The 22,504-nt window shown below is 51.5% G+C and overlaps 10 protein-coding genes across 10 annotated transcripts; 3 read left to right on the forward strand and 7 right to left on the reverse strand.

Annotated features, from left to right (window-relative positions):
• Nucleotides 1–177: 177 nt before the first annotated feature.
• Nucleotides 178–1,471, reverse strand: COCSADRAFT_36090 (uncharacterized protein). Its single transcript, XM_007700905.1, has 3 exons — nucleotides 1,284–1,471; nucleotides 595–1,219; nucleotides 178–545 (listed from the first exon to the last, which is right to left on the reverse strand). The coding sequence occupies exons 1-3, from the start codon at nucleotides 1,289–1,291 to the stop codon at nucleotides 501–503; spliced, it is 678 nt and encodes a 225-aa protein (XP_007699095.1). The 5' UTR covers nucleotides 1,292–1,471; the 3' UTR covers nucleotides 178–500.
• A 109-nt stretch (nucleotides 1,472–1,580) lies between these two features.
• Nucleotides 1,581–2,605, forward strand: COCSADRAFT_313750 (uncharacterized protein). The gene has a single exon (XM_007701112.1). The coding sequence runs from the start codon at nucleotides 1,646–1,648 to the stop codon at nucleotides 2,345–2,347; it is 702 nt and encodes a 233-aa protein (XP_007699302.1). The 5' UTR covers nucleotides 1,581–1,645; the 3' UTR covers nucleotides 2,348–2,605.
• Nucleotides 2,606–2,863: 258 nt separating this feature from the next.
• On the reverse strand, nucleotides 2,864–3,892 carry COCSADRAFT_25710 (uncharacterized protein; the record flags this gene model as incomplete). The annotated part of the gene is made up of 3 exons (XM_007700855.1): nucleotides 2,864–2,913; nucleotides 2,964–3,745; nucleotides 3,876–3,892. 3 exons carry the CDS (start codon nucleotides 3,890–3,892, stop codon nucleotides 2,864–2,866), a joined length of 849 nt encoding a protein of 282 aa, XP_007699045.1.
• A 936-nt stretch (nucleotides 3,893–4,828) lies between these two features.
• On the reverse strand, nucleotides 4,829–5,874 carry COCSADRAFT_140806 (uncharacterized protein; the record flags this gene model as incomplete). Its single annotated transcript, XM_007701113.1, has 3 exons — nucleotides 4,829–5,233; nucleotides 5,307–5,679; nucleotides 5,727–5,874. The coding sequence occupies 3 exons, from the start codon at nucleotides 5,872–5,874 to the stop codon at nucleotides 4,915–4,917; spliced, it is 840 nt and encodes a 279-aa protein (XP_007699303.1). The 3' UTR covers nucleotides 4,829–4,914.
• A 1,778-nt stretch (nucleotides 5,875–7,652) lies between these two features.
• On the reverse strand, nucleotides 7,653–10,756 carry COCSADRAFT_88273 (uncharacterized protein; the record flags this gene model as incomplete). Its single annotated transcript, XM_007701114.1, has 5 exons — nucleotides 7,653–9,979; nucleotides 10,029–10,119; nucleotides 10,218–10,496; nucleotides 10,544–10,636; nucleotides 10,688–10,756. The coding sequence occupies 5 exons, from the start codon at nucleotides 10,754–10,756 to the stop codon at nucleotides 7,653–7,655; spliced, it is 2,859 nt and encodes a 952-aa protein (XP_007699304.1).
• An 855-nt stretch (nucleotides 10,757–11,611) lies between these two features.
• COCSADRAFT_313785 (uncharacterized protein) lies at nucleotides 11,612–12,777 on the reverse strand. The gene is made up of 2 exons (XM_007701115.1): nucleotides 12,474–12,777; nucleotides 11,612–12,425 (listed from the first exon to the last, which is right to left on the reverse strand). The coding sequence occupies exons 1-2, from the start codon at nucleotides 12,565–12,567 to the stop codon at nucleotides 11,773–11,775; spliced, it is 747 nt and encodes a 248-aa protein (XP_007699305.1). The 5' UTR covers nucleotides 12,568–12,777; the 3' UTR covers nucleotides 11,612–11,772.
• Nucleotides 12,778–12,945: 168 nt separating this feature from the next.
• Nucleotides 12,946–14,390, forward strand: COCSADRAFT_115658 (uncharacterized protein). Its single transcript, XM_007701117.1, has 4 exons — nucleotides 12,946–13,170; nucleotides 13,227–13,341; nucleotides 13,399–13,577; nucleotides 13,652–14,390. The coding sequence occupies exons 1-4, from the start codon at nucleotides 13,039–13,041 to the stop codon at nucleotides 13,952–13,954; spliced, it is 729 nt and encodes a 242-aa protein (XP_007699307.1). The 5' UTR covers nucleotides 12,946–13,038; the 3' UTR covers nucleotides 13,955–14,390.
• A 303-nt stretch (nucleotides 14,391–14,693) lies between these two features.
• Nucleotides 14,694–15,096, forward strand: COCSADRAFT_313827 (uncharacterized protein). The gene has a single exon (XM_007701118.1). The coding sequence runs from the start codon at nucleotides 14,773–14,775 to the stop codon at nucleotides 14,986–14,988; it is 216 nt and encodes a 71-aa protein (XP_007699308.1). The 5' UTR covers nucleotides 14,694–14,772; the 3' UTR covers nucleotides 14,989–15,096.
• Nucleotides 15,097–15,548: 452 nt separating this feature from the next.
• On the reverse strand, nucleotides 15,549–19,445 carry COCSADRAFT_170559 (uncharacterized protein; the record flags this gene model as incomplete). Its single annotated transcript, XM_007701119.1, has 4 exons — nucleotides 15,549–16,887; nucleotides 16,934–17,670; nucleotides 17,786–18,165; nucleotides 18,392–19,445. The coding sequence occupies 4 exons, from the start codon at nucleotides 19,443–19,445 to the stop codon at nucleotides 15,549–15,551; spliced, it is 3,510 nt and encodes a 1,169-aa protein (XP_007699309.1).
• Nucleotides 19,446–20,795: 1,350 nt separating this feature from the next.
• Nucleotides 20,796–21,406, reverse strand: COCSADRAFT_313868 (uncharacterized protein). Its single transcript, XM_007701120.1, has one exon. It carries the CDS (start codon nucleotides 21,311–21,313, stop codon nucleotides 20,810–20,812), a length of 504 nt encoding a protein of 167 aa, XP_007699310.1. The 5' UTR covers nucleotides 21,314–21,406; the 3' UTR covers nucleotides 20,796–20,809.
• Nucleotides 21,407–22,504: the final 1,098 nt, after the last annotated feature.

Below are 22,504 nucleotides of genomic sequence, written 5' to 3' on the forward strand. Positions count from 1 at the left end.
TTGACTGCAGTGCATGGGTTCAGTTGCAGGGGCTTACGCTAAAGGCGGCCCCTCTCCCCTGCGCATTGGCTCCAACGCGAGCCACACCACTCACGCAGCGAATGGTCAGTAAGTATAATGACAGCCAGTAAAGTGCCCTTCTTCCCCTGCTAGAACGACAAAATATGCACAATGCAGTCCAATTGATCAAATGTCATTAATTTGCTCCATCATTTCGTCTTACATACAATACACAGCCAGTCGCCCAAAGACCCAGAAGCCCAACACCATGCCTTTTTTCTCTAAACCTCATGCGGTCTTCATCCAGGAACGCCAGCTATTGTACAGTGGGCAGCGGAGGTTGCCCGTAGAGTGGTGAGGGATACGTCAAGATCGACAGTATAGATGCAAAAAGTGTCGAACATAGAAAAGACAAGAACATCATTGCGACGAATACTCCGAAAACTCGGAACGCCTACGATGGCGGGGACATTGTAGCTCAAGACACAACTGTTCTTGGTTTACTCGGATTTTTGATCAGGCTCGAAAAAGACCTTGCGTGTTATCTGAGTCACCATTAGTAACTTTCCTAGCTTCAATGGCCGTCCAACTTACCGCCCAGGATCCTGCTACAGTGGCGCAAATACCCGAACTAATGGCCATTTGCCTTGTCCCTCTTGTGCTCTTGAAAATGGCACCGCTTAAGGCGCCGGCGACTATGCTGTTGCTCATCTCGTGCTTTCCCCTGTAGTAACCAATGGTGCTGTTTATTCCATTGTACACCATGGCAATCACACCTGCACTGTTTCCCAGAAATGGCCCTCTCCGCGTTATCGCATTGAGCACACCGTTGAGCCGCAACCGTGGTGGCATGCTGGGTGGGTTCTTCTGGAGTCCCTCAGCAAGTCCCCATGCGCCACCAATTGTCAGCGCCGTCAGGTACGAAACTCCGGTGCCATAACATAAGTCGTCTGACCAGCCACGCGAGGGCAGGGCCGATTGCGAGCCAGGAAGATCGGATGGGAGTTGGTCTTCGAGTGAGAGGTATTCGAGAGTCTGTTGATTGAGCCCCGCAAGAGGGTGCAATTGTGTGGGGTCGAGAATGAACTCGGAGGGGTTCTGGATGGCGGTGCTGGGGTCGAATGGTGTGGGCTGGAAAGTATCTTCTTTTACAAAGTCGTTATTTGGTGGCGGTTGTGGTGTGGCCTCCTTGGCCTTGCGTCCTGTTAATGCATCCCAGCTGGCATTGGTGTCAGCATTTTTGGAACTGAGGATTCATTGCGAATCACAAAGAAAGCACATACATAGCCATATTGAAGATGTCGTGCTGTGCCTGTATAAAGAAAAGATAAGAGGCTGCGCCGGATCGCTACCAAGACCCCCAGACCCACGAAATATGGGGATAGAAGAAATCAGAGCAAGGAAAAGCGTGGGATGGCGCAGGGCAGAGAGGCGCAGGGCAATGAGGCGTGTGCTGGGGCGTCGGCGGTGATGTCGCGAAAACTTCTGGCGAGCAACATTGAACAGTGACGAACGACACTGTGCACGGACCTTTCTCGAAGGGTCTCTGCTTCCGAGCTCGGAAAGAAATCATGGAAAACGCCCACCACCCTCGGAACACACACTCACCCATACCCATTCCACAGCCCAGAAGCAACAATTCGCCATGGAGCTCCCAGAATTCAAGCAGAACTTCCTCAAGGACTGTGTGTCGGCGGGCGCGCTAAAGTTTGGCACCTTCACCCTCAAATCCAAGCGCATATCGCCCTACTTCTTCAATGCGGGGCTATTCCACAGAGCCGACTTGCTGCGCTCAATATCCTCAGCTTACGCCCACACACTCAAGGCGCACGGCGAGGCTGATGCCTCTTTCCAATGGGACATCCTCTTCGGACCTGCATACAAGGGCATTCCCCTCGCAGCGGCATCAGTTGATAAACTCGCCGATCTAGATCTCGCCAAGTACGGACAGAAGAGCTATAGCTTCAACCGTAAAGAAGCAAAGGATCACGGCGAGGGCGGCAACATTGTTGGTGCCAGCCTCAAGGGAAAGAAGATTGTTATCGTCGACGACGTCATCACCGCTGGTACTGCGATCCGAGAGGCTATCGACATTATCAAGAGAGAGGGCGGAGAATTGGTTGGAATCATTGTTGCTTTTGATAGGCAAGAAAAGACACCTACTGCCACGGACGATGACGGCAAGCCTGGGCCAAGTGCAATTGGCGAGGTAAGGAAGCAGTACGGCATCCCGGTGCTTGCTATCCTAACACTGGATGATGTGGTCGAGTATTTGAGGAGTTTGGGCGGAGAGGAGGACCTGAAAAGGCTAGATGAGTACAGAGCCAAATACAGGGCTAGCGACTAAGACGAGGGTGGGTTTCTTGGAGATAAATTATGATACCACGACTACTCAGATCATGCGGACATGGCAGAGCAAGCACAAGAAGATTTATTGGCTTGAATATCACCTGCTTTGCATACAATGCCATGTCCACAAAAGGTTTTTTTCAAGGTGTTTGACTGCTTGTTCTCTCCCCTTCAGTTTCTACTCCCCTGCTCACTTTGAAAAATATCTTGCTCTTCATCACACAGCCAGAGGATTGCACAATACATAACATGATGCATAAGCCATTCGGCAGTCGATATTGTAGAGGCATTCGTCATCTCTTCATGCCAGGACTCAAGCTGAAAATCGGTAGCATAATGTCGAGTCGTACAGACTAACGTAAAACGCCCATCGTTTTGATAGGCAAAAGGAACATCTACCTCACGCAAGCTCATAGAAGATACCCATCACCAACTCTAAGGACCCGCCTCTCAGGCCGTAGTCCCAGTTCCCGAACGCCAAATTACATAGCATCTGGTAATCATCGCCAATCACTTAAGCCTTCTTAGCAAACTCGACACGAAGGATAAGATGGCCGAAACCGACTGTAGCTTGTTAGTGTGTTCCCAGCATACAATGCTATACCAAAACTTACATCCATCCATCTTCTCGCACGCCTTTGCAGCATCTGATCGGTCTGCATAGCTGACAAAGGCGAAACCCTTGGCGCGACCAGTTTCCCTGTCCTTGGCCAAGAAGACCCTGGTAACATGTCCGTATCTTGAGAACATGTCGCGCAAATCTTGCTCCTCGGCAAACTCGGAAACGTTGGTGACACGGAGGGTGGCGCTGTCGTCACGATCAAACTTGCCGCCCATCTTCTCGCCAGCACCACCACGTCCACGCAGATGTGGTGGCACATATCCTCCAGATCCAGCACCAAGACCGCCTGACGCGCCAACGCCGGGCGCATCGTCGGGCATATCTGCAGGTGCAACATCGCCCTCGGGAGCCATGGTATCCTTGAACGGACATTTTGTGGTGAAATGGTCGCCCTGGCAAATACGACACTTGATCTTTGCGTTCTTGAGTTCGGCCTTCTTCTTCGCCTCATCGCCCTTGTCCTCGGTGCTTGCTTTCCAGTTCGATACTGGCCGGAAAACGATGTTCTCAGCCACGGAGACGGTATCTGTTTGTGGGCCGGGTGGCTTGCCCTTTTCTTGACCAAACTTGGCCCATTGCTTTCGTTCGGCGACACGTGGGTTTACGACTTGCTTGACGACGGTCTTCTTGATGCGGCGGGTGGTCTTGATCTTCTTGCCATCCTCAATACGGTAGGAGATGACTGTTTCGGTTCCATCCTTGTTCTTGATGACTTGGTTGGGTGGGAGCGAGGTGGGGGACTCCTCGTCGTCTTCTTCCGCCCAGTCGGTGCGGCTACATGGCAATCGTCAGCATATAGACTTTTATCGACGGTCGGTTGAGGCGAAATAGGTGACGATTTGGCGCACCAGAGAATCCAGGACAGTGGGATGCACATGAACGCACAGGGCGCAGATAGACTCACCCTGCAGGTCGTGACATGTCAGCGGCTATGTATGTGCTGTTCTGTGTAGGCGTCGGTCCTGTGTGAAGTCGGGGTTGTTGTCAGATACAGCACGGTAAGAAGTGGCGGCCAGTGGGGCAATTCAATGTGTGCGCTGCGCCGCCAAGATTTCGCGCTAATAGCACCTGTCAGTCACCCTTTCAAGGTTGCCGTCTACGTCTGACTTGGCCCTAATACTGCAAGCGCTCTGACTTGAGCTCCAGTAGTATGGATAGGCCAGGAGTACTGCCTGACATATACATCGGGTCGGACGGATTTATGATTGAGGACACTGGTCGTAGTATGCATCCAAATGCACACCCGCGATTCTTGAGGCCCATCAATTTGCTCTTATATGCGATTGCGAGATACTGACCCTTTGTCTACACCTTTGAATACCTAGTAGTGCCTTACGAAAATATTTGTTAGTGCCATTAATACATGATCATTTTCTTCGTCTTTACCGTCTCTATACGGCGTGCGAAAGGGGTGTAGATGTTGTTTTCCGTCCGTGCGGCTGTTCTAAGCTGAGTTTGGAATATCGACAGTATCACGTGAGCTCGCTGGAAAAAACATATCGCCTACATCCCTAGTAGTTATGTCTTTTTTTGCACATTTATTTTATATTTATTCTCACTATTTTGGTACATACGACCACCGGAAATTGAGAACTAGCCATCCCGTCCGATCTGGCATATATAAGCAGTTTACCGGCGGATTAGTAGTCAGGTGGGTGACCACTGGCGAATCCCCGCTGTCGTATGTTTTTTGTTTGGCAACTTTTTATCTTTTGCCCAAGTTACACAAGTCACATGGGCAGGTTCTTAATATGCAAGTACACTGTTAGTCCAAATTGCGCAAATCACCAGTTGTGGTTCTCTCACGGTAATCAAAACATGTCATTTGTGTGCTGCTAACAAAGGAAGTGATGAGCTATAGGTAACCTCATCCCATTTCACGAATTCGTTCCTTTTGAACCCTCAAAACTGAATCAAATAATAGATGGCTTGCATCGCCATCTTTAGCCTTCGGAACCTAGATTCCACTGCACTCTGCCGCGCCCAGGAACTGCCAACTGGCCGACAGGAACCGGCTTGGGATGCTGAATAACATCGCTGTTCGTCCTGGCAATCGTCTGTGCCATCGGCTTGGGTGTACTAGTGGGGAATGATGTCTCGCTGCCACCCCTGGGGAGCCTCGGTTTCTGAATATGGTGAGGCGAGCTAGGTGCATTAAAGTCATTGACAAACGGAAGTTGGGAAGGCACTGGGAGTGGATGTTGTAGTTGTTGCGGTAGCTGCGTAGATTGCGGTGAGCCATGAGCGTGATCAGGAAACACACTATGGCTTGTAAGTATCCTGATACCAGGTACAAAATAAGGAAAATATCAAAGCAGATCAGGGATAATCTTACTCTTGTGGTTGAGCACTTCCCCTCCGACTTGTCTGCACACTGCTGGTCATGCTGCCACTTCCCGTTCCACCTACTGTGCTGCCGCACGCACTACCATACATCGCTGCATGCTGTGACTGTGGGGTAGCAGGAAGCCACCCATTGCTTGTGATGCCCTCGAAATCCATAAGGCGTTGAAGCAAGTCTTCGGTGATGACAAGCAAATGTTCCAAAGCAGCAAGACGTGAGGTTTCCTTTGCAGAACAGCAATGAATATATGATTTACTGGATGGATTGTGTTCGACGATGCACGCTCCAACTCTTCTTGAGGAAGTCGGAGCGAAGCTTATCACGTCTAAGTATCGATTCGGTCCATAGATCGCGCGCGCGTTCGCTACGACAAGTCAGTATTCTGTCACCAGCATTGAACAACATACGTACCGAGTACTCTTGTCCGGATGCTTTCCAGGGCATACTCCGAGTCCTTGTCCTCTATGCGATGCAATATTTGGCTCGCTGTCCGCTCCAATGCTAGACTGTCGTAACTGCTGCTTTTGCCGTGCTTCATGTCCTTGAACGCCTCGATCATCTGAACTAGTACGTTCCAATATCAGTACCCGGCGAAGGTTTGACTTTCTGGATCTGTTGGACTGTTCAGATCTCGAAGATGCCACGGATTCAGAAGTATTTGTACGTCCAAGCGGCCCAAACTTTTCAAAGGATGCTAGTTCTTTTGCAAAGTTCTTCCACGAAGAAGTTCTTGAGAGCTCCTTCTCAGAGTTTGTACGACTTATGTTTGGTGAGCTTCCAGCTGACCTCGAGCCGTCGAGTTGTCGCGAACTCCTGCGCCGCTGGAGGCGCAGTTGATTCAAACGCTCTTCGTAATCTGCAGCTTCCTTTAGGCGTTGCTCCTTTCTGAGAATGTAAATATCTTGCAAAGAACCGTGTCTAGTGAGACGATGGGGGTGCTTGGGATGCCAGGGATTGAGCCGTGGTCCCAATGCAACTCTTTCAGCAAGTGTCGGTGGTGGCGTAGGCTGAGAATGCCTCCTAATACGGGTGGAGTGCTGTGACGTTCCCGATATGCTCGAGCTCAGTGACCTTGGTTTAGGATTGGAGCCCACAGAATTAGCCCTGATTCGGCCAGGCCTCGCGTATGATGGATCCAGGATGTCCGCTTCCTCGATGATTTCAAGTAAAAAGCTTCGCCGGTATTCTTCTTGCCAGTACTGTGCAGGTAGCCCTTGTATACAACAAGTAAAAGGAAACGTTGTGACGACTGCAAAATGTACCTATGACTGTATTAGCAATCTGATAATAAACATCCTCGATTTTTGAATCTTTGATCTGGACCAGGAAGACACACTCAACGCAAAGGTGGCCGCAGAGCGAATGAAGCTCACATCAAAGTATGGCGTTGTGTTGTGATGAGCCGAAACAGTCCCAGACAAATACCAGATGGCGGACCCGTAGCTTTGGTAGTTGAAGTATTGTATTGGTGAGAGTTACCAAGGGATGAATGTATAAGATGAGGAAGAAGTTGTATGAGGAAATGTAGCAAAACAATGGTGGCGTCGACAGTGCTCAAGTAGGACGTTGTTGAGCTGCCATCTAGTAGTATAGATGAGCAGCGAGCGATGAGGTGAGGGAGGAGGGGAGAGAAGGTTGAGCATGATGCAATATCTTTTGTTATGGTAGCGGCAAGAAGTGTCGATTGGCAGCTACCGCCCGAAGAGATTGCACCAAGCAGCAACAACAGTTGGTGTAAACGGTAGTGACGAAAACAAGTTTCCACAACAGCAGGCATATTGTGGTCTATCCATCACTTACATTTTCTGGTTGCGCTATTGCATGACTTCTGTATCATCTTAGCTGCACATTGACGCACATCCAGAAGATCGGATGTCGGTACGTATCTGGTGCTTTGGGAATGGTGCAGTATTAACATGCTCGCTACCACCATCTCTGCAAAGTACACATCACATGACGAAAGTTCATTCCAACATCACTTCATGTATGCCTCCTGTTGTTACAGTCGAACATGGTCATGAAAACAAATAAATCCAAGGCTATCTTAGCAGCTGTAACGACAAACCCCACTTGACTTCATCAATGGTATCCTTTCCTTCCATGCAAATGCCAACACACAAACGCTTCAAGTACAATTATGCTCTTTTGATATTTACTCCATCCCACACCAGATATATTGCATCCGTATTGTCTCAATAGTAAACCTACCTACATAAGCGCTATGGACGTGTTCGACTTGGCTCTGACCTGATGGAGCGTCTCGACGATCACTTTACTTAGGAGCATGCGCTCAACCGATGCTTTCAAATAGTACAGCAACGGTTCAGTGCCCAGCCGCTAACCAGAAAATCTAAACCGCGAAGCCTCCAGCCTGCCGAGGCCCTCTCGGGGGGCCACGTTTCTTCGACGATAGCTAGTCGTAAAGTCCTGTAGAATCGTCCTAATCATCCTAACATCGCCTGTCTGGATGCGTTGGCGAATGTTGTTGAGGAAGCGCTCACTCTCTTGAGGTGTGATGCTCCCCTGTGGTAACATAGCCACGGTGCTCGCAACCCACTGTGCAACCTGTTCAGGCATGAGCTCGAACAAGTCGAGAAGCACACCAGACGAGTCTGCAAAACAGCCCTCGGGGAAGCTGTACATCATGCCCGTCATGATACGCTGGACAAGTTGGACGCCAGCACCCACAACAAGATGCTTAACGCGGTCCCGTATTTGTTCTGGAACCTCGTGACGCGTGTTGTCAAAGGTAGACGACGGCGATGAGTTGCGACCATAACCGAGGAAGTCGCGCAGGAAGTGCAGCACTGCAATGATGGGATCCTCTTTGAGCAGTGTGAGAGAGCTGCATGCTGCAAGAAGTATCGTTTCCATGAGCGGGGACATGATAGACTCGGACGGGAAGTAGAGTGCCATATCGGCTGCGAGACGGAAGTAGTCCTCAATGAGATCAGGGAGTTCTTCTGGTGGCAGATCACTAAGTATCCTTAGGAAAGTCTTCGCTTGCTGCTCATAGAACTGGTATACATCGTTTGCCAGACCTGCATCGACAGTCTCCACACCTTGCGAGAACTCGCGCACTATCGATGCCGTGGCCCAGAGGAAGCATCCCTGTCTTGATTTATCGAAGCCTTCAATCAGTTTTGTAGCAAGAGCCGGTAGGAGTGGTCGCATTGCCGTCTGGTAAGAAAGTACCATGTATCGCCAGCACCTGCATACACGCTCGAGGATCGGTATGCTTGTGTGGAAATGGCCGATCATGTTTGCAAGAGTGGGGAAAATCTGTTCGCAGTATTTGACGGCCGGATGCTCTTGACCGGGTGGTATCTCTGGCCTCACCATTTCAAAGAATATCGTGAGGAGGTTGATCTTGTCTGCAATGAGTTTCTGGTCTGGCTCGTCCTTTGCTTGTTGTGCAAGCTCGATCAGGTGCGCCATGACAGGGTCGAGATATAGCTTGAGTGTTGCTAGAAGCTGATCGTTGGGAACTTTGGCAACAACAGAGGCGACACCTTCCGTAATCTCTTCTTGACTGCTAATGGGTAGCTTGTTCAAGTTCTTTGCGTAAAACTGCTGCAGCGGGCCAACATAGTGAACTAACAAACTCGCGCAATCGTTGCAAAAGAACTTGAATGACAGCGCAGCAGCTCGGATGACATCCTTGGTTGAATGGTCAAAAGCCGCCATGATGTAGTCCAATTGCATCTGTAGCGTATCAGGGTGCTGAGCCGTCCACTCAGTGTACCTCCCTAGAGCCATCACAGCTTGGAATCGCAACTTGTTGTGGTCGGGTATGCCTGCGATGAGTGGAATCAGTCGTGGAAGCATGATGTTCTCATCTGAAGGCACCATGCGGCCCATGGCTCTGACCGCGAACAAAGGCGCTTCCAGTTTCTGCCACTCTGGCACACTGTTCGGTCCAGCCTGAGCGCCGTATGTTTGGACCCATTGCTGAATGAGGTCATAAGGTTTTTGAAGGCATTCCACAACACCCATAACCTCACAACAATCCTTCAGAACATCGCCCATCTGGTGTCGAAACTCGCGGAACTTTTCTTCTTGTTCGCGATCGCCCTCGAACAAGTCTTTGTCATCACCACTCCCACCTTCCGGCTTCGGGAATTGAAGGTGGTTTATCATAATGTCGACGAGCTTGGAGTAAATGTCTAGGCATTGGTTGCGGGCTTCGGCGTATTTCTCCAGTGTCAGGTATTGCTTGAGATCGTACCAGAACTTGAAGGTATGGGAGATGGCATCCCTTTCCTTGTCTAGCGCGGCTATGGCAAGTATTGCTTCGACCAATGCACGGAAATCGGTTGGTAGACGCGCGATGAGGATGACCCAAGACTCTCCAGCTTCGGCAAATATCCTTGCAATGCCCTTGAACTTTTCAGCATCCTCCTCTTGTGCCGCCTCGGCGAGCTTCGTTTGGAGGTTGATGACTTGGGGATAGAGGATCATTATGGAACTGAGAGTCTCATCGACATCTCTCGTCTCTGCAAGGAGGGCGCTCAGGCATTCTACCGCTGCTTCAAAAGGATCTTCATGCGAGAGGCCGTCAAAGATGATCTTGAGCAAGGGAGAGTTGATGATAGCGTCCAATGGGATTTCGCGTATCCAGGAAGTGATGCAGTGGAGTAGTTGGGGGTTTTGTGCGGCCGCGGCTATAAACTGTCAGTGGGAGTGGGCTGGAATCCGGGAAAATTAACGTACGTGAAGAGGTTCCGTATCGTACGAGGAGTTCCAGGGCTTGCTGGGCGTTGTCTTCAATCAACTCGGCCGTCCTCATAGTCAACTCGTGTTCCTGACCACCACACATTAGACTACAACTCTGCTAGCATGTGTCGGCGCCGCGGGGAATTGCCGTAGGCTGCAAATGGGGCGCGGCTCGCTCGGACGTACTGTGAGTGCGATCTTACGTCCATGTGTGACTTCTTCGGGGAGAACGCGGAGAAAGTCGAGGACGCAAGGTAAGGTTGCAGGGTCGGAGCCGAGTGAGTTTACGATATCTTTGAGGACATCCTTCCACTCGGTCATCTGTATTGCGAGATTTGCCAGACACACGCATAGCTGCAAGCGTATGGGCTTTGGTCCAGCATGGAAAATGGCCAAGTTTCGCATGATAGAAGCTCGCAGCTCGGCAAGTTGAGCGCGGGGCACTTGGTGCAAGTCATAGACAATCTACCGGCTGTTAGGAGGGCGCTTTGATAAGCAAAACACTAGCTTACCTTGCCCTTGAGCGTTGTAGCAGCGAAAAGCTTAGCTGCTGCATCTGCAGAGTTGGACTCGAGCATAGCTAGTGTGGTTGTCCATGCCTCTTCCTGCGCGCCAGTCAGCCACCTGTGCCCCTACAACGACACATTCGTACATACCGACTTCTGAAATTGCTCCAGAAACTGATGTGCCTGCTCTTTCTGTGCGCGATCCGCCGACGATGCCATGGTGTTGTGTGCCGCTAACACCGGGTCGAACACCTGCTGTCCGTTGGCAGCCATGGTGAGGGTGATTGAGGGGGGTGGTGATGGTGATGGTGGGGGAACGGATGCGGATACTGCTCTGAAAGAGGCGGCGGGGTTGAGTTATATTGCGCGCATGCACTGGCTTTGTGACGGAGGCCGGCAGACAGAAAGTGCAGGCGGCGAGGATGCGGCGAGGGTGGTTGTGGTGGTTGCCAGCGTGGTGGGGTGGTGAGTTTGCTCGGGCATGGGCAGTTGCGTTTGGTCGCGCATAGGCAGTCAAAGATCCCCACGTTAGCGCCAAGAGCCGTGACCGCTCGCTCCCTCGCGCCAGAAATGTTGCTTCGACTACACTTCATCTCCACCAGCTACCGCCCACCCTACAACCAGGCGCCGACTCTAGAAACGCCAAACCCCTGATACCAGCAACGCGAATTACAACATGACTGGACGTGGAGGTCGGTATGTCCCGTCATTGGGCGAAAACCATAGCTAACGTGTATAGGCCGCGGTGGAGGAAAAGGTATGACAGCTACCACATGCTTGCGCAGCAGCACCAACTGACGAACGCACAGTCCTCCTTCCTCCCATCAACTTCATCTTCAAGCTTCTGCAATCACGGGCGACCATATCAGTCTGGTTATACGAGAACCTGGGCATGCGCATCGAGGGAAAACTGAGGGTACCACAGCCGCTTGCTATCTACGCCCAAACAGCTAACGTCTGAGTAGGGCTTCGACGAGTTCATGAACCTGGTCATTGACGACGCTATTGAAGTCACGCTTGCGAAGAAGGACGCACCCGAGGAGAGGCGCAAGGTCGGCCAGATTCTGTTGAAAGGAGACAACATTTCCCTGATCCAGCAACTTCAATAAGCGCCAGTAACGGACACGTTTCTCCTGCGGTTGTAGGATCGTACACATGAGAGAGCGCATGCATTGCAGGACTGTGGGAGGGAGCGGACAGGCACGGTTTTGTTTACCAAACTTGATGGGAGAAGCTCAAGCCCCTGCGCGACGGAGCTCACCAGCGCCGGTGATTAAGGCGTCGAGGTGGAAATCGGAAGAGTCCATGGGAACCGACTCATTTGGCGGAAGGAGCTGCTCGGTCAAGGCAAGACCAACTTTGACGTGGTCAGTTAGCCCTCCACATACAGAATACCAGTAGTTCTTACCGCGAAAAGGCATGCGCGATTCGTGGTGACAGCGGGTCAAGAAGAAGTCATAGAAGCCCTTGCCGTGGCCAAGGCGGCCGAACTGCGCGTCAAAAGCCATGCCGGGCATGACGATCAGATCAAGGCCGTCTTTGATGCCATTAGTCTTGCCGTTTGTGACACCAGTACCGCCAAAGCAATTGGCACGTGATGAAATGGACTCTGTGCTTGGAGTTGGAATGCCCCATTTGTCGGGTTTGAGCGAGTCAAAGTCAGTCATCGAGTGCAGCTCGAGCATGTCCATGATGGACTTTGGTTGGCCTTGGTCGGGCGTGTCCAGAGTGTACGTGTATGGAATGAAGACCTTCTTGCCATTTCCAAGGGCATTGCGCACAATGTCGGATGTGGAGATTTCTCCTCCCGGCATGGATAGATAGACACTGATTCTACGGGCCGCCTGGTACTCGGGCATGGCTAGTAGAGTGGCAGTGGCATTGGCCGCTGGATGGCGTCAGAAGAGCGACATGCAGCCATCGTATCGTGACGTACTTTGCGAAGCAGCGGCCGCATCAGGCAGCTGGCTGAGAATAGTCCGTATCTTTTTTCGCAACTCCTTCTTGACTGCTGCCAGTGACCCCGCCATGGCGTATGTACCTAGTGCCCGTTTAATAGCAAAGGTCACGGCGTTTCAGAATCAGAGCCGTTGCGCGACGGCCAAGTCGAGGCTGGGGCGATCGCAACTCCCGAGCAGCAATGGGCGGCTAAAGCAGTGCCGGGCTCGGTGAATAGCAAGTGTGCTGTTGGACGAGCACAGTTTGGTAACAATAATATTGGAGAGAACGGTCCAAATGCGGGTGCGGGCAATGGTGGTCGGCCTTGCCCACGGCACGCCGATGATCTGCAAGTAGCCGCGTTATCCTTGTCCATTCGTCCCAAGCAAAGGAGGCGGCGACGCACTCAACATGCGCAACTCACCACACTCCTCCCTCCCCTCGACACCCACCCACCATCCTCCGTGACCACACACATACATACCCACACCCGCACGCTCGCTTTCTCTCGCCTTTTCCAGGTCGCCCACATTCGTTCAGACACACACAACACACTCGCAACCATGGTTTCGAGATTAGCAGCCCTGCTCCTTTCTGGAGTCGCAATGCTGCACGCGCAGGCCCAGACGGCCGTCGGGGCAGCGGACCTCGTAGGCACGTGGACAAGCAAGTCAAACTCAACCATGACTGGTCCTGTATGGCTTCCGTATTGCGATATCGACGGGAAGATCGAGGCTAATTGCTGACACAGGGCTTCTACAACCCCGTCGAGGAGAAATTCACCGAGCCGAAGCACACGGGCATCAGCTACTCCTTCACAGCTGACGGATTCTACGAGGAGGCTTATTATCGCGCAATCGCAAATCGTACGTAACCCCGCAATCGCGCGCGCATCGCGACCAGCGTATTAACAACATCGACAGCCCAGGATCCCAGCTGCCCCAAAGGCATAATCCAATGGCAGCACGGCAGCTACGAGAAGCTCAGCAACGGCTCCCTTATCCTCAATCCCATCAAAGTCGACGGCCGGCAGCTGCTCTCTGATCCATGCCGATACAAATACGCTACCTACACTCGCTACAACACTAGTGAATTGTTTGATGTACGTATTCTCCATGATTAATTGTCACTCCTGTCTTTACGCCTATCGCGCATCAATTGCTGACATGCACATAGCGCTATGAGTACGTTGCGTCAGACGCTTACGCCAAGATACCGCGCATCACTCTCTACAAAGCCGACGGCGCTCCCATGATGCCCATGTACCTCGCCATGGCCCAGCCCCAAATGCTGCCAACCACCACCCTCAATCCTCTCGTTACCCAGACCGCCGCACCAAAGAACTCGAAGCGAGGCGAGCTCCCCTTGAATCACGAAATCATCTACAAGAGGACACCTGGCGCTGCGAGGTCAGAACAGTGGTGGTGGTTTGGTGTCTTCATGACTGCTAGTGGAAGTCTGCTCTACTACTTCTTCTAAGCGATCAGCTGTGGTCTTGGTCGAAACTGTACGATACGAATGCGTGAAATGGAAAACTGGGCGCACGCTTTTTGGGGGTTGCTAGCATCATGATGGAGTTTTTTTTGTCACTGGCGAGCTGGTTTTTAAGCACTTATACTGCGCTGGACGGGGTGATTAATTACGATCGTTGGTTTTGGTTTGATGATTAAGCTGCAAGCACTTGTAGAATGAGGCGTTTTTGGCGGCATATATTTTCTCAAATACCAAATGTTGTCTTTGCGAAAGAAATCGAGTTCGTAAGGAAGAGTCTGCGTGAGCGAAATACGTGAATAATGCATGAGCCGGATTCTAGGACACCGTCATCTTATCACCCTATGATATGCGACATGCTCCCATCCTTTTCCAACCCGCCTCTGACTTTGCTTTCCCTATCTTATGTATTGTAGAGACTTAGATCAAGCAAAAAGGTTCACTTCAACCCCATCAATTTACAAAGCAACACGCCACTCATCTCATCACGTCCAGTCCCAGCCCAACCACCGCAACAACAAATTCAGAACACGTGAAACTTCGTTTCTCTTCCGACGGGGCCGATGCCCACGGACCGCATTGCTACACCTACTTCCTCATCTCATATCCAAGAGCGAGAAAAACAAAGCAAATGCAAAGAGAGCGTAAACGCATTGCAAGATTCTAATCGGTTCACTTCTTCAGTATAGAATTAAGCTAGTACCATCTTAACACTAGATATGCATCCCAAATTGCAAATAGCCATACAAGCTTCGTACGCTACGTAGAATATACCGACGATTATCGGGACTTCAAGCCTAGATTGCATGATTGTTTTTTCTTTGCCTATTGCAACTTTTGCTTATTCGTCTTATTTCCTGGGTCTCGGGTCGGTGCTTCGCTCGTGTGAACAAAGGTCTTGGGTAGTGAGCATGGATATTGCTGGTTCTGTTCTACTCTATTTTGCTTTTGATAGTGGCTGGGTGGATGGGTCGGGGGTGGGAAACGGATGCCGAGGTGAGAGTGCAGTGCAACAAGGGTAGATGAAGCGAATACCGGCTAGGATCCGGTTGGGTGGGTTGATAGTTTGTTGGGATGATATTCTTTTTTTGTTCAGTTCGATTGTCGGTGTGATGGGGATAGTGGGAGAAGATCGGGTGAAAGAAAGGTTGTGTGTAGCGAGCGTGTAGAGACAAGTCGGTTGTCATGTCATAACTTTGGAAGTATGAAAAGAGACTTCTTGAGTGTTCATGCACGGTTATGCAAGAGAACAATATGGAGGGGAGTATGCAGTATTGGCCCAACTTGGCGCTGATCGCCGTTGCTGTTGTTGTTGCTCTTAGAGTCGTGATCGTCATGGAAATTCCAACGCTCGTGCTGCATGCAGTGATCGACTGCATGACAGACTGCAGTAGTGGCGATGTCGTTATATGTGGGTATACACGCTTCTCTTGCATTCGCTCTGATCTCTTCTTTCTAGCGCTGTCGCGTCGTGACTTGCAAACTCGCTGTATCTTTTCCTCCATCGAGGAGGTTCTTCCTTCCCTCCCGTACCATGGCTGATGATTTGTCCGAATCGCAGTATTTCCAGTTCCATCCCTTCTCATATTCCAACCTTCTCCAATCCTACTCTCAGATCCTCCTCTGTACTCAACACATTCATTGCCCAAGGAGGCAGCTTGCTCTTGAACACAAACCTCGTCTCTTTTTGCGAATCATCCCTTACCCATTTCCTCCTCTCGTCACTGTTAGGACCATCCGGGCCACGCGGATTGGTATACTCTGGATCCTCAACGTATCCCTCTTCCTCCTTAAACCTCATGGTTCGCTTTGTCCTCCTCACATAGGGCGGCCCCCTCTTCATCTTCGCCTGTTGCTCCCATACCGACTCGCATCCCTTAGCAATCATGCCCGCACTAGCCCAGCCTATCCTTCGCTCAATTTCCAACAGACGCGTGATGAGCCACTCCCGTTGATGGGGTTCCTTGAAGGTGACACCGGCGAAGAACATGGACATGGTTGCCTCTGTGAATATAGCACCAAGGAAGGGAGAAAGGTCCTCAGAGATGGGAATCTGGAATCCGGCTGTGATACGGCCGATGAGAGTACAGTATGGTGCAGTAGCAGCTGCGCACACTCCTGCTGCCATTTGCGCTGCTGGAGGCATGCCAGGGTGGGAACGTAAAAGGATGATCTTAGCCAGGTAGAGAAGCGTCCACAAGATGGATATGTCATAACTTCGATGGGAAATGGCTTTCCCAAAAGGCGTCATGTTACTCTGCGCGTGTTGTCTTTCTCCCGGAGGCGGTGGGTAGATATCCTCCGGCAAAGGAGCAAAACCTTCTGTATTCTGAAAAACTTGCTCAACTGCCGTATGTGCCTCGCAAATACTTTCCCATTCCGCGACTGCATTGGCGTAGGCAGCAGACAGGTCATCATACTTTGGTTGAGGCACGTCGAGTGTTTGCTTTGGACGCTTAAAGTTTGGATTCTCGTAACCGGAAATCTGTGGTGCTAAGGTTGGGGCTGGGGCCATTCCATAGAAGCTGGGCATGCCTGAAGGAGGTGGACCTGCTTGAGAGGGTGGGCCTTGAGAAGGTGGACCTTGAGAGGGGCCAGACGGGCCAAAGCCTAAAGGGGGTGGCCCTTTCCATCCTGGCGGTGGGCCTTGCATAGGATTCGATCGACCGCCTGGATGATCACCCGGAGGACCAGCTGGGGGACCACCTGGAGGACCCATGCTACCAAAACCAGGAATGCCAGGTCGAGGTCGCCAGCCACCATCTGCTTCGACTTGTCGAACCTTTCGTGCTCTGTCTTTAACAGTGAAGTCTGCAACGCGGCCTAGAAGGAGTAGAAGATGATCGTGACTGCCGTATAGAGCATCGAGTCGGCCGAGCGGGGATCTTGGAGGGCAATCAGACCATTTATGATACGGGTGACTGTGGCTGATTAGCTGCAACTCTGAAAATCATCAAGACCACCCACATGAGAGCACTTCCGCTTACGATGCTCTGGAAAACATCATGTCTAGCAAACGACCAAAACAGATCTTGGAGAGTTGCATAGGTGTTTAGATCCAGTCCACCGGCAATACTTGGCTTCGTGTCATATCTTGCCCCATAGTCCTCGAAAACCATGCCAAAGTCGTCGTAGTTGACTTCGTTTCCAACAATGGTGCTCACCAGATTTTGATCTGGCATCAGTGAGCTTTCTTTCAATTTCAGGTCGAATTGTCTTTGGTCGATAAGCATCGCTGGGTTTTGATAGGGGAATTGGCGCTCCATTGCAGTTTGTACAGCCTGCATTCGTCGTGCCTCGCGAGTAAGGGAGCGGAAGTCGAGCTCAGTAATGAGTTGCTGAGCGCCGACAACATGCGTGCCCCATTTAACGTGTTCTGCCGTCCATACCTCATACCAAGCCAGAAGTAAGGAGTTGGCCAGCGTGAGCATGGAGAGACGTTTTGTCGGGTGTGAGAGCGAACGAACAAGGCGTTTGAGCGAGTATGCGTAATGTTTGTAGGATGGTGTAACTGAAGCTCCTTGCAATCGTGCAATGTGCAGACTGGCAAGTGCCAGCATTGCATGTAACAGGCCTTGGTGGTTCAAAGCCTTCAATGGGAGTTTGTAAGTCCATAGTCCTTGCTGAGATGGCGGCGTTGCGCCTTCGAATATCAAAGTCGGGTCTCTTGGGTTTCGTTCGAAAATCGATAGTGTTGGTGCTGTCTGCCAAGCTGGTCAGCTACTTGCTCGTACCTGTCTCGAAGTGCGTATATATGAAGGAGAGTGTATATTTCCCAGTGTAAAGAGTACGTAGCCCAAAAATTTGCATTTCACTTACCACATGAATGAAATGTGCAAACACTCGAGCTGTCTTTGGGTTGCGTAAGGGACTTGCCGCATATTCAGGTTTGTAGTGTGACAGAAGGCCATCGTATAAAAAGGCATCGTAGCGTCGAATGCCTAGCTCGTTGGAGTTCTCCAAATGTATACGCCGGATAGCGCTAAATTCCTGGCTCGTGAGCAGTGCATTCTCGTCCTCCCCAGTCTCTGCATCAACCATATCTTCGTCTGAATGAACGTCCCAGTAATCGTCATCCTCATATTCTACTGCCGCCTCGTCAAGCACTTGTGTAGGGCTAGCATGATCTTCGCCACCGAATCCGCTGAGAAGCAGTTGTGGATGGGATACTGGGGGCTTTGGTACGTGTGTAACCTCTTCTGCTCATCACAGTCAGCCATCTCGCTCGTTCCCATATCGATGACATCGTTGGTTGTTAGGACACGATATTAATTCCAATATGAATTGGAGGATTTAGAAAGCATGCACCACATTTATTAAGTGATGCTGCACCGGTACTGAGACACGGAGAAGGAGAAGAAGAGAAAAAAAGGATAATAATAATCATTGGGGTATAAGAAGTATATAACTAGACACGAGACATACCGAGAACAGGCTGTGGCATATGCTTTACATCCTGATTCATATCATAAGGCAACGGAACGGTAGAGTAATTTGGATAGCTAAAGTCAGTATGTGAAATCGCCGGCTGAAAATTATAATCTTCAGCTTGCGACGAATGGAGAGGAACGTGAGGAAGATTGTTAAATCGCTGAAAGCCCGGCCTTGCCTCCGCGTTTTGAGCAAACTGATCGCTCTGTGGCGAAACACTAGATTGCTGTTGGTAAGCATTGTCAGGGTCTTGCAGGCTATCTGATCGATATGTGTGTGAATACACCTGCTGGCCAGAAAGAGGCCGAGGGCCCACTGGCTTCAATTCGTGATCACTGTTATATGGAACAGAGACGGGTGGATATGAAGAGCCGGAATTGTACGGTAATGGTTGTTGAGAGCTTGTGTTGGGCCTCTGGCTAAGCTGCTCTGACGGGCTTATGTGCACAGGAGATTGCTGGGGAAAGTATGATACGGTCGATGGATGGGCGTGTGCTTGGTGGTGGGGAGATATGAGCGGTTGTTGGTGAGGTGGTGAGTGTAGAGGTGGTTGATAAGTCTGCTCGTGGGTATAGTTGAGATTGCCGCCAACAAACGGTTGTGGCGGCGGTGGAGGCCCAGCACCTGGCTGTGGGTCGACATGTTGGAAGTCGAAGTTGCCAATGGGTCGTGGCTGGATCGAGGTGAGGGTTGTTTCTGGTATGGGGGCACTTGGCTCTGGTCCTCGATATGGTTGGTTGCGTGTGCCTGGTAGCATCGAAGTGTGATATTGTATGGTGCTGACTACCCCTGGGTGATTTGGCCAGTCTCCCATGGGTGGCTTGAAGATGACTCTTTGGTTGTATCCTTCGCACTGGCGTTTGGACTTAATGCAGTTTGCGCAGGTAGGTCTCTCTTCACCACATTTTATGCGTCGTTTTCTACAGGTGAGGCAGCCAGTCTTCGTCCTCTTTCTCATCTTAGGGTTTGGTGCAGACCCAGAATTCCCAGCTGGTGGGACTTCGTCTGCACCTCCTGAGGATGAAGCTGCAGCCTGAGCACTCGCCATTTCTTCAAGAGATGGAGAGATTGGGCAGGATAGAGTAGATGCTGGAGTGGGTTTAGTAGGGTGAAGATATAGTCAAGATAAGGTGTAGGGCGGGATGGATGGCATACCTCGGGACTGCTTGGATCTGGGGGCCAGCAGCAGGAAATGGCGAAATGTTGTTGGTTCGTTTGGGAGGCGGGTAAGGGCGAAGCCGGAGAAGGTCGACTTGGCAAAAAAGCCAAACTGCTAAGTGGAAGTTTCGAGTGAGGTACCAACGACCAGGCAGCCAAACTTGTCAATTGGCTGATGGGGTAGCAGAAGTATGGTCTTGTTGTTGGAGATCAAGGCCTCGTATAAGAAACCGAAGCAGATAAACAGGGTCGGTCTTTGAGGCCGACGGGAACCATGTGGAGTCAGGGCTCTAGAGTTAGTTATAACGATAGCGGGAAGCACGCACCAGGTACCAGAGGCCGCTGGTCAAGTTGAAAAAAAAAAGGGAGTCAGCGGCACTTATTGCCGCTGTTCTTAGGGACGGGAGGCTGTAAGTCGATGGTGGCGCGCCCACGATGGCCACATCAGGCGTTAAGAAACCAGACAGAGTATGGATAGTCTAGAACTAGAAATGGGACTATACTTTTCCTGGGAGGGAGGGGGTGTGGGAGAGGATAAGGGACATGGGGGGTGCGTGTTGATTCGGGGTGAGCAATGGGCGTCTGGCGCAGAAAGAACTGGTGTGGACACGGACTTTGGGATGTCTAGAAAGGAAGGGCAAAAAGGCATGTTTCGATTCGGCAGCGGTGGTGCGATGTGTCTTCGGAAGAGGTGGAACTAGACCGGGGGTTAAGGGAAGGCTTGCGCTATGACTGTGGAGAGGGCCGCCCGCAGAAATGGAGATGAAGATGGGGGGCGGGCTTGTGGAGGGATCAACGGATCTGAGGCCGGGTAGGCTAGGGAGAGGGGTACATGCTATACTACCTACAGTACTCTGGAGTAAGATGGCATCAGTCCAAAGGGGGATTGGCAGACGGCGTGCCTGGGTTTGATTCAAGGGCGATGCATGCAGAGTCAAAGGTTGTTTGGCAACGAGCGTTGTGGGCGACGGACAAGGGCGAGGAACCGCAAGTGAATTGAAGCTAACCTCGTCCATGCTTTGCCGAGGATGTTCACACTCACATGGCCAGCAGCAACTTTTTGTCCACCCTCTCTGGCTCTCTTGCTTTCCCCACACCCAAGCGACGGCAGTATTATTACCAGTACTACCGCGGCCTCCGCCGCCATCGTTATTATCGTCGTTATCATCGGCATTGCTATTGCTGTTCTTCTTGATGTTGTCACCCTTCTCACCATGGCCATCATGACCACCACCACCACCACCACCACCACCGTCATCTGTGGCGTCCAAGGTTTTGCTCGTGCGGCAATCCGTGGCGGGCTGCAGGGAAGAGGAGGCATGGCACACGGAACTTGACGAAAACCTGCCTTGCTTCTGTCTCGACATGGCCAAGTCTGTTGGTGCTGCGCTGCGCTGCGCTGCGCTGTGCTGTGCTGACAAGGCACAAAAGACAATATGTGCGGCTATCGGTCACGTACATGGGCTTTCTGGTTAGAGTTTGCGCCTGCGTTTGGGCACTGGACATGTCTGGTCGACGGCGGCAGCTGAAGACGACTTGCCCATGGAGTACTCGCCCAGTCAGCATCAAGACAGCGAAGTCAATTGCCACCACTCTCTGCTGCTGCTGCTGCTCGATGCTCGACCGGGCCCTGTTGGCTTTGATACCTGGCTCGGCTGCTAGGGGGAACTTGGGTGCAGGGGTATGGCGTGGATCGACTGATGGCGTCAACCAGCCTACTGGACTCTTATGGAACGTGAACTCTCTCCAGTATCCCATGTCCAGACCACGCTATTAGTCTCTAGGCCTTGCCGTCATGTCTGCTGCAAGTCCTGACAAGGTCCAAGGTAGCTGAGCTTGTCCGCCCTTACCAGGCTCTGCAATTATACGACTCTCTGTACGCTTTTCAACTGCTCATGTGCTCTGTATGTATGGGCATTACCTGTGTGGGTCCGTCACCTGTGTGCTAGCTACGCTCGACACCAGCTCTCCAGCTCTTCTTCATACGCACGCAGCGCACGCTGCAACGACTCAAGCCACGCTCGTAGATAGCGCGCCTGAGCGACTTCGGACTTCCGGCTCTGGTTGGTCCGTCACGGAAAGCAGCCATTGCCAGTGCCCTGGTGGGGCCGTCAACTGGCCTCCTTTTCGTCTTGGCCGCTCAGCTCCGTTCGTACTCGACAGTGCGAATACGGTCACCAAACAACTACCAATCCATCACCAGCCTCACCCATGGGCGCTAATGCAAGACGCTGCGTCTTCACACCACTTTGTCCCTAGTTCTGCGTCTGCACCACTAACCCGAGTCAGCCACAAAGACAATTCTGCCTTGATTTCCCTTTCCACAATCAATGCCAGAAGGGAAAAGGTGCTAGCCGCCGTTGACTGATAGGGCAATATATTGGCCCGCTCGGCGCAACTGTGCATCGTATCAGCTCAATAGTCACTCGAATAGGTGACCGGTTTGACGGCAGCGGGTCGACTTCCCGTCTCCGATGAGCGCTCTCTACTTACAAGAGCTATCCTTGGAACGCAATCAGTGCCCTAGAGTGACGTCTTTTAGGCCCTCCACCACAAACAGGGGTTGGAGCGGCCTTAGCTTTAGGCAAGCTTCCGAACCCGAGATCCTGCACTTGACAATCTAGCTGCAAAAGCAGTCCAGTTTCCAAGTCGTCGGGAGACTCCTCCGACCCTGAAAAACATTTGTCGGGCGCTACCGAATGACGAGCCTGCGAGAGACCAGCCGAAAAACCCCCCTCTCCCACCCTTCGCAAGCTATACCCAGCGCCATGAAGTCCATCTCTGACCTACCACCACCCAGCATTCAAAGCAGCGATACTGACCCACTCATGTCGCGTGCTAATTATGCAAGGGTGCAAAGTTTGTTCATCCCTTGGCTTCCACGAGGCATGCACTGGGCGCGCGGCGAGCGACGGATCCAAGCAGAGAGCCCTGTCCCCCTAAGCGGCA

Source organism: Bipolaris sorokiniana (assembly GCF_000338995.1).
Source record: "Bipolaris sorokiniana ND90Pr unplaced genomic scaffold COCSAscaffold_6, whole genome shotgun sequence".
In the NCBI taxonomy this organism is placed as follows: Eukaryota; Fungi; Ascomycota; class Dothideomycetes; order Pleosporales; family Pleosporaceae; genus Bipolaris; species Bipolaris sorokiniana.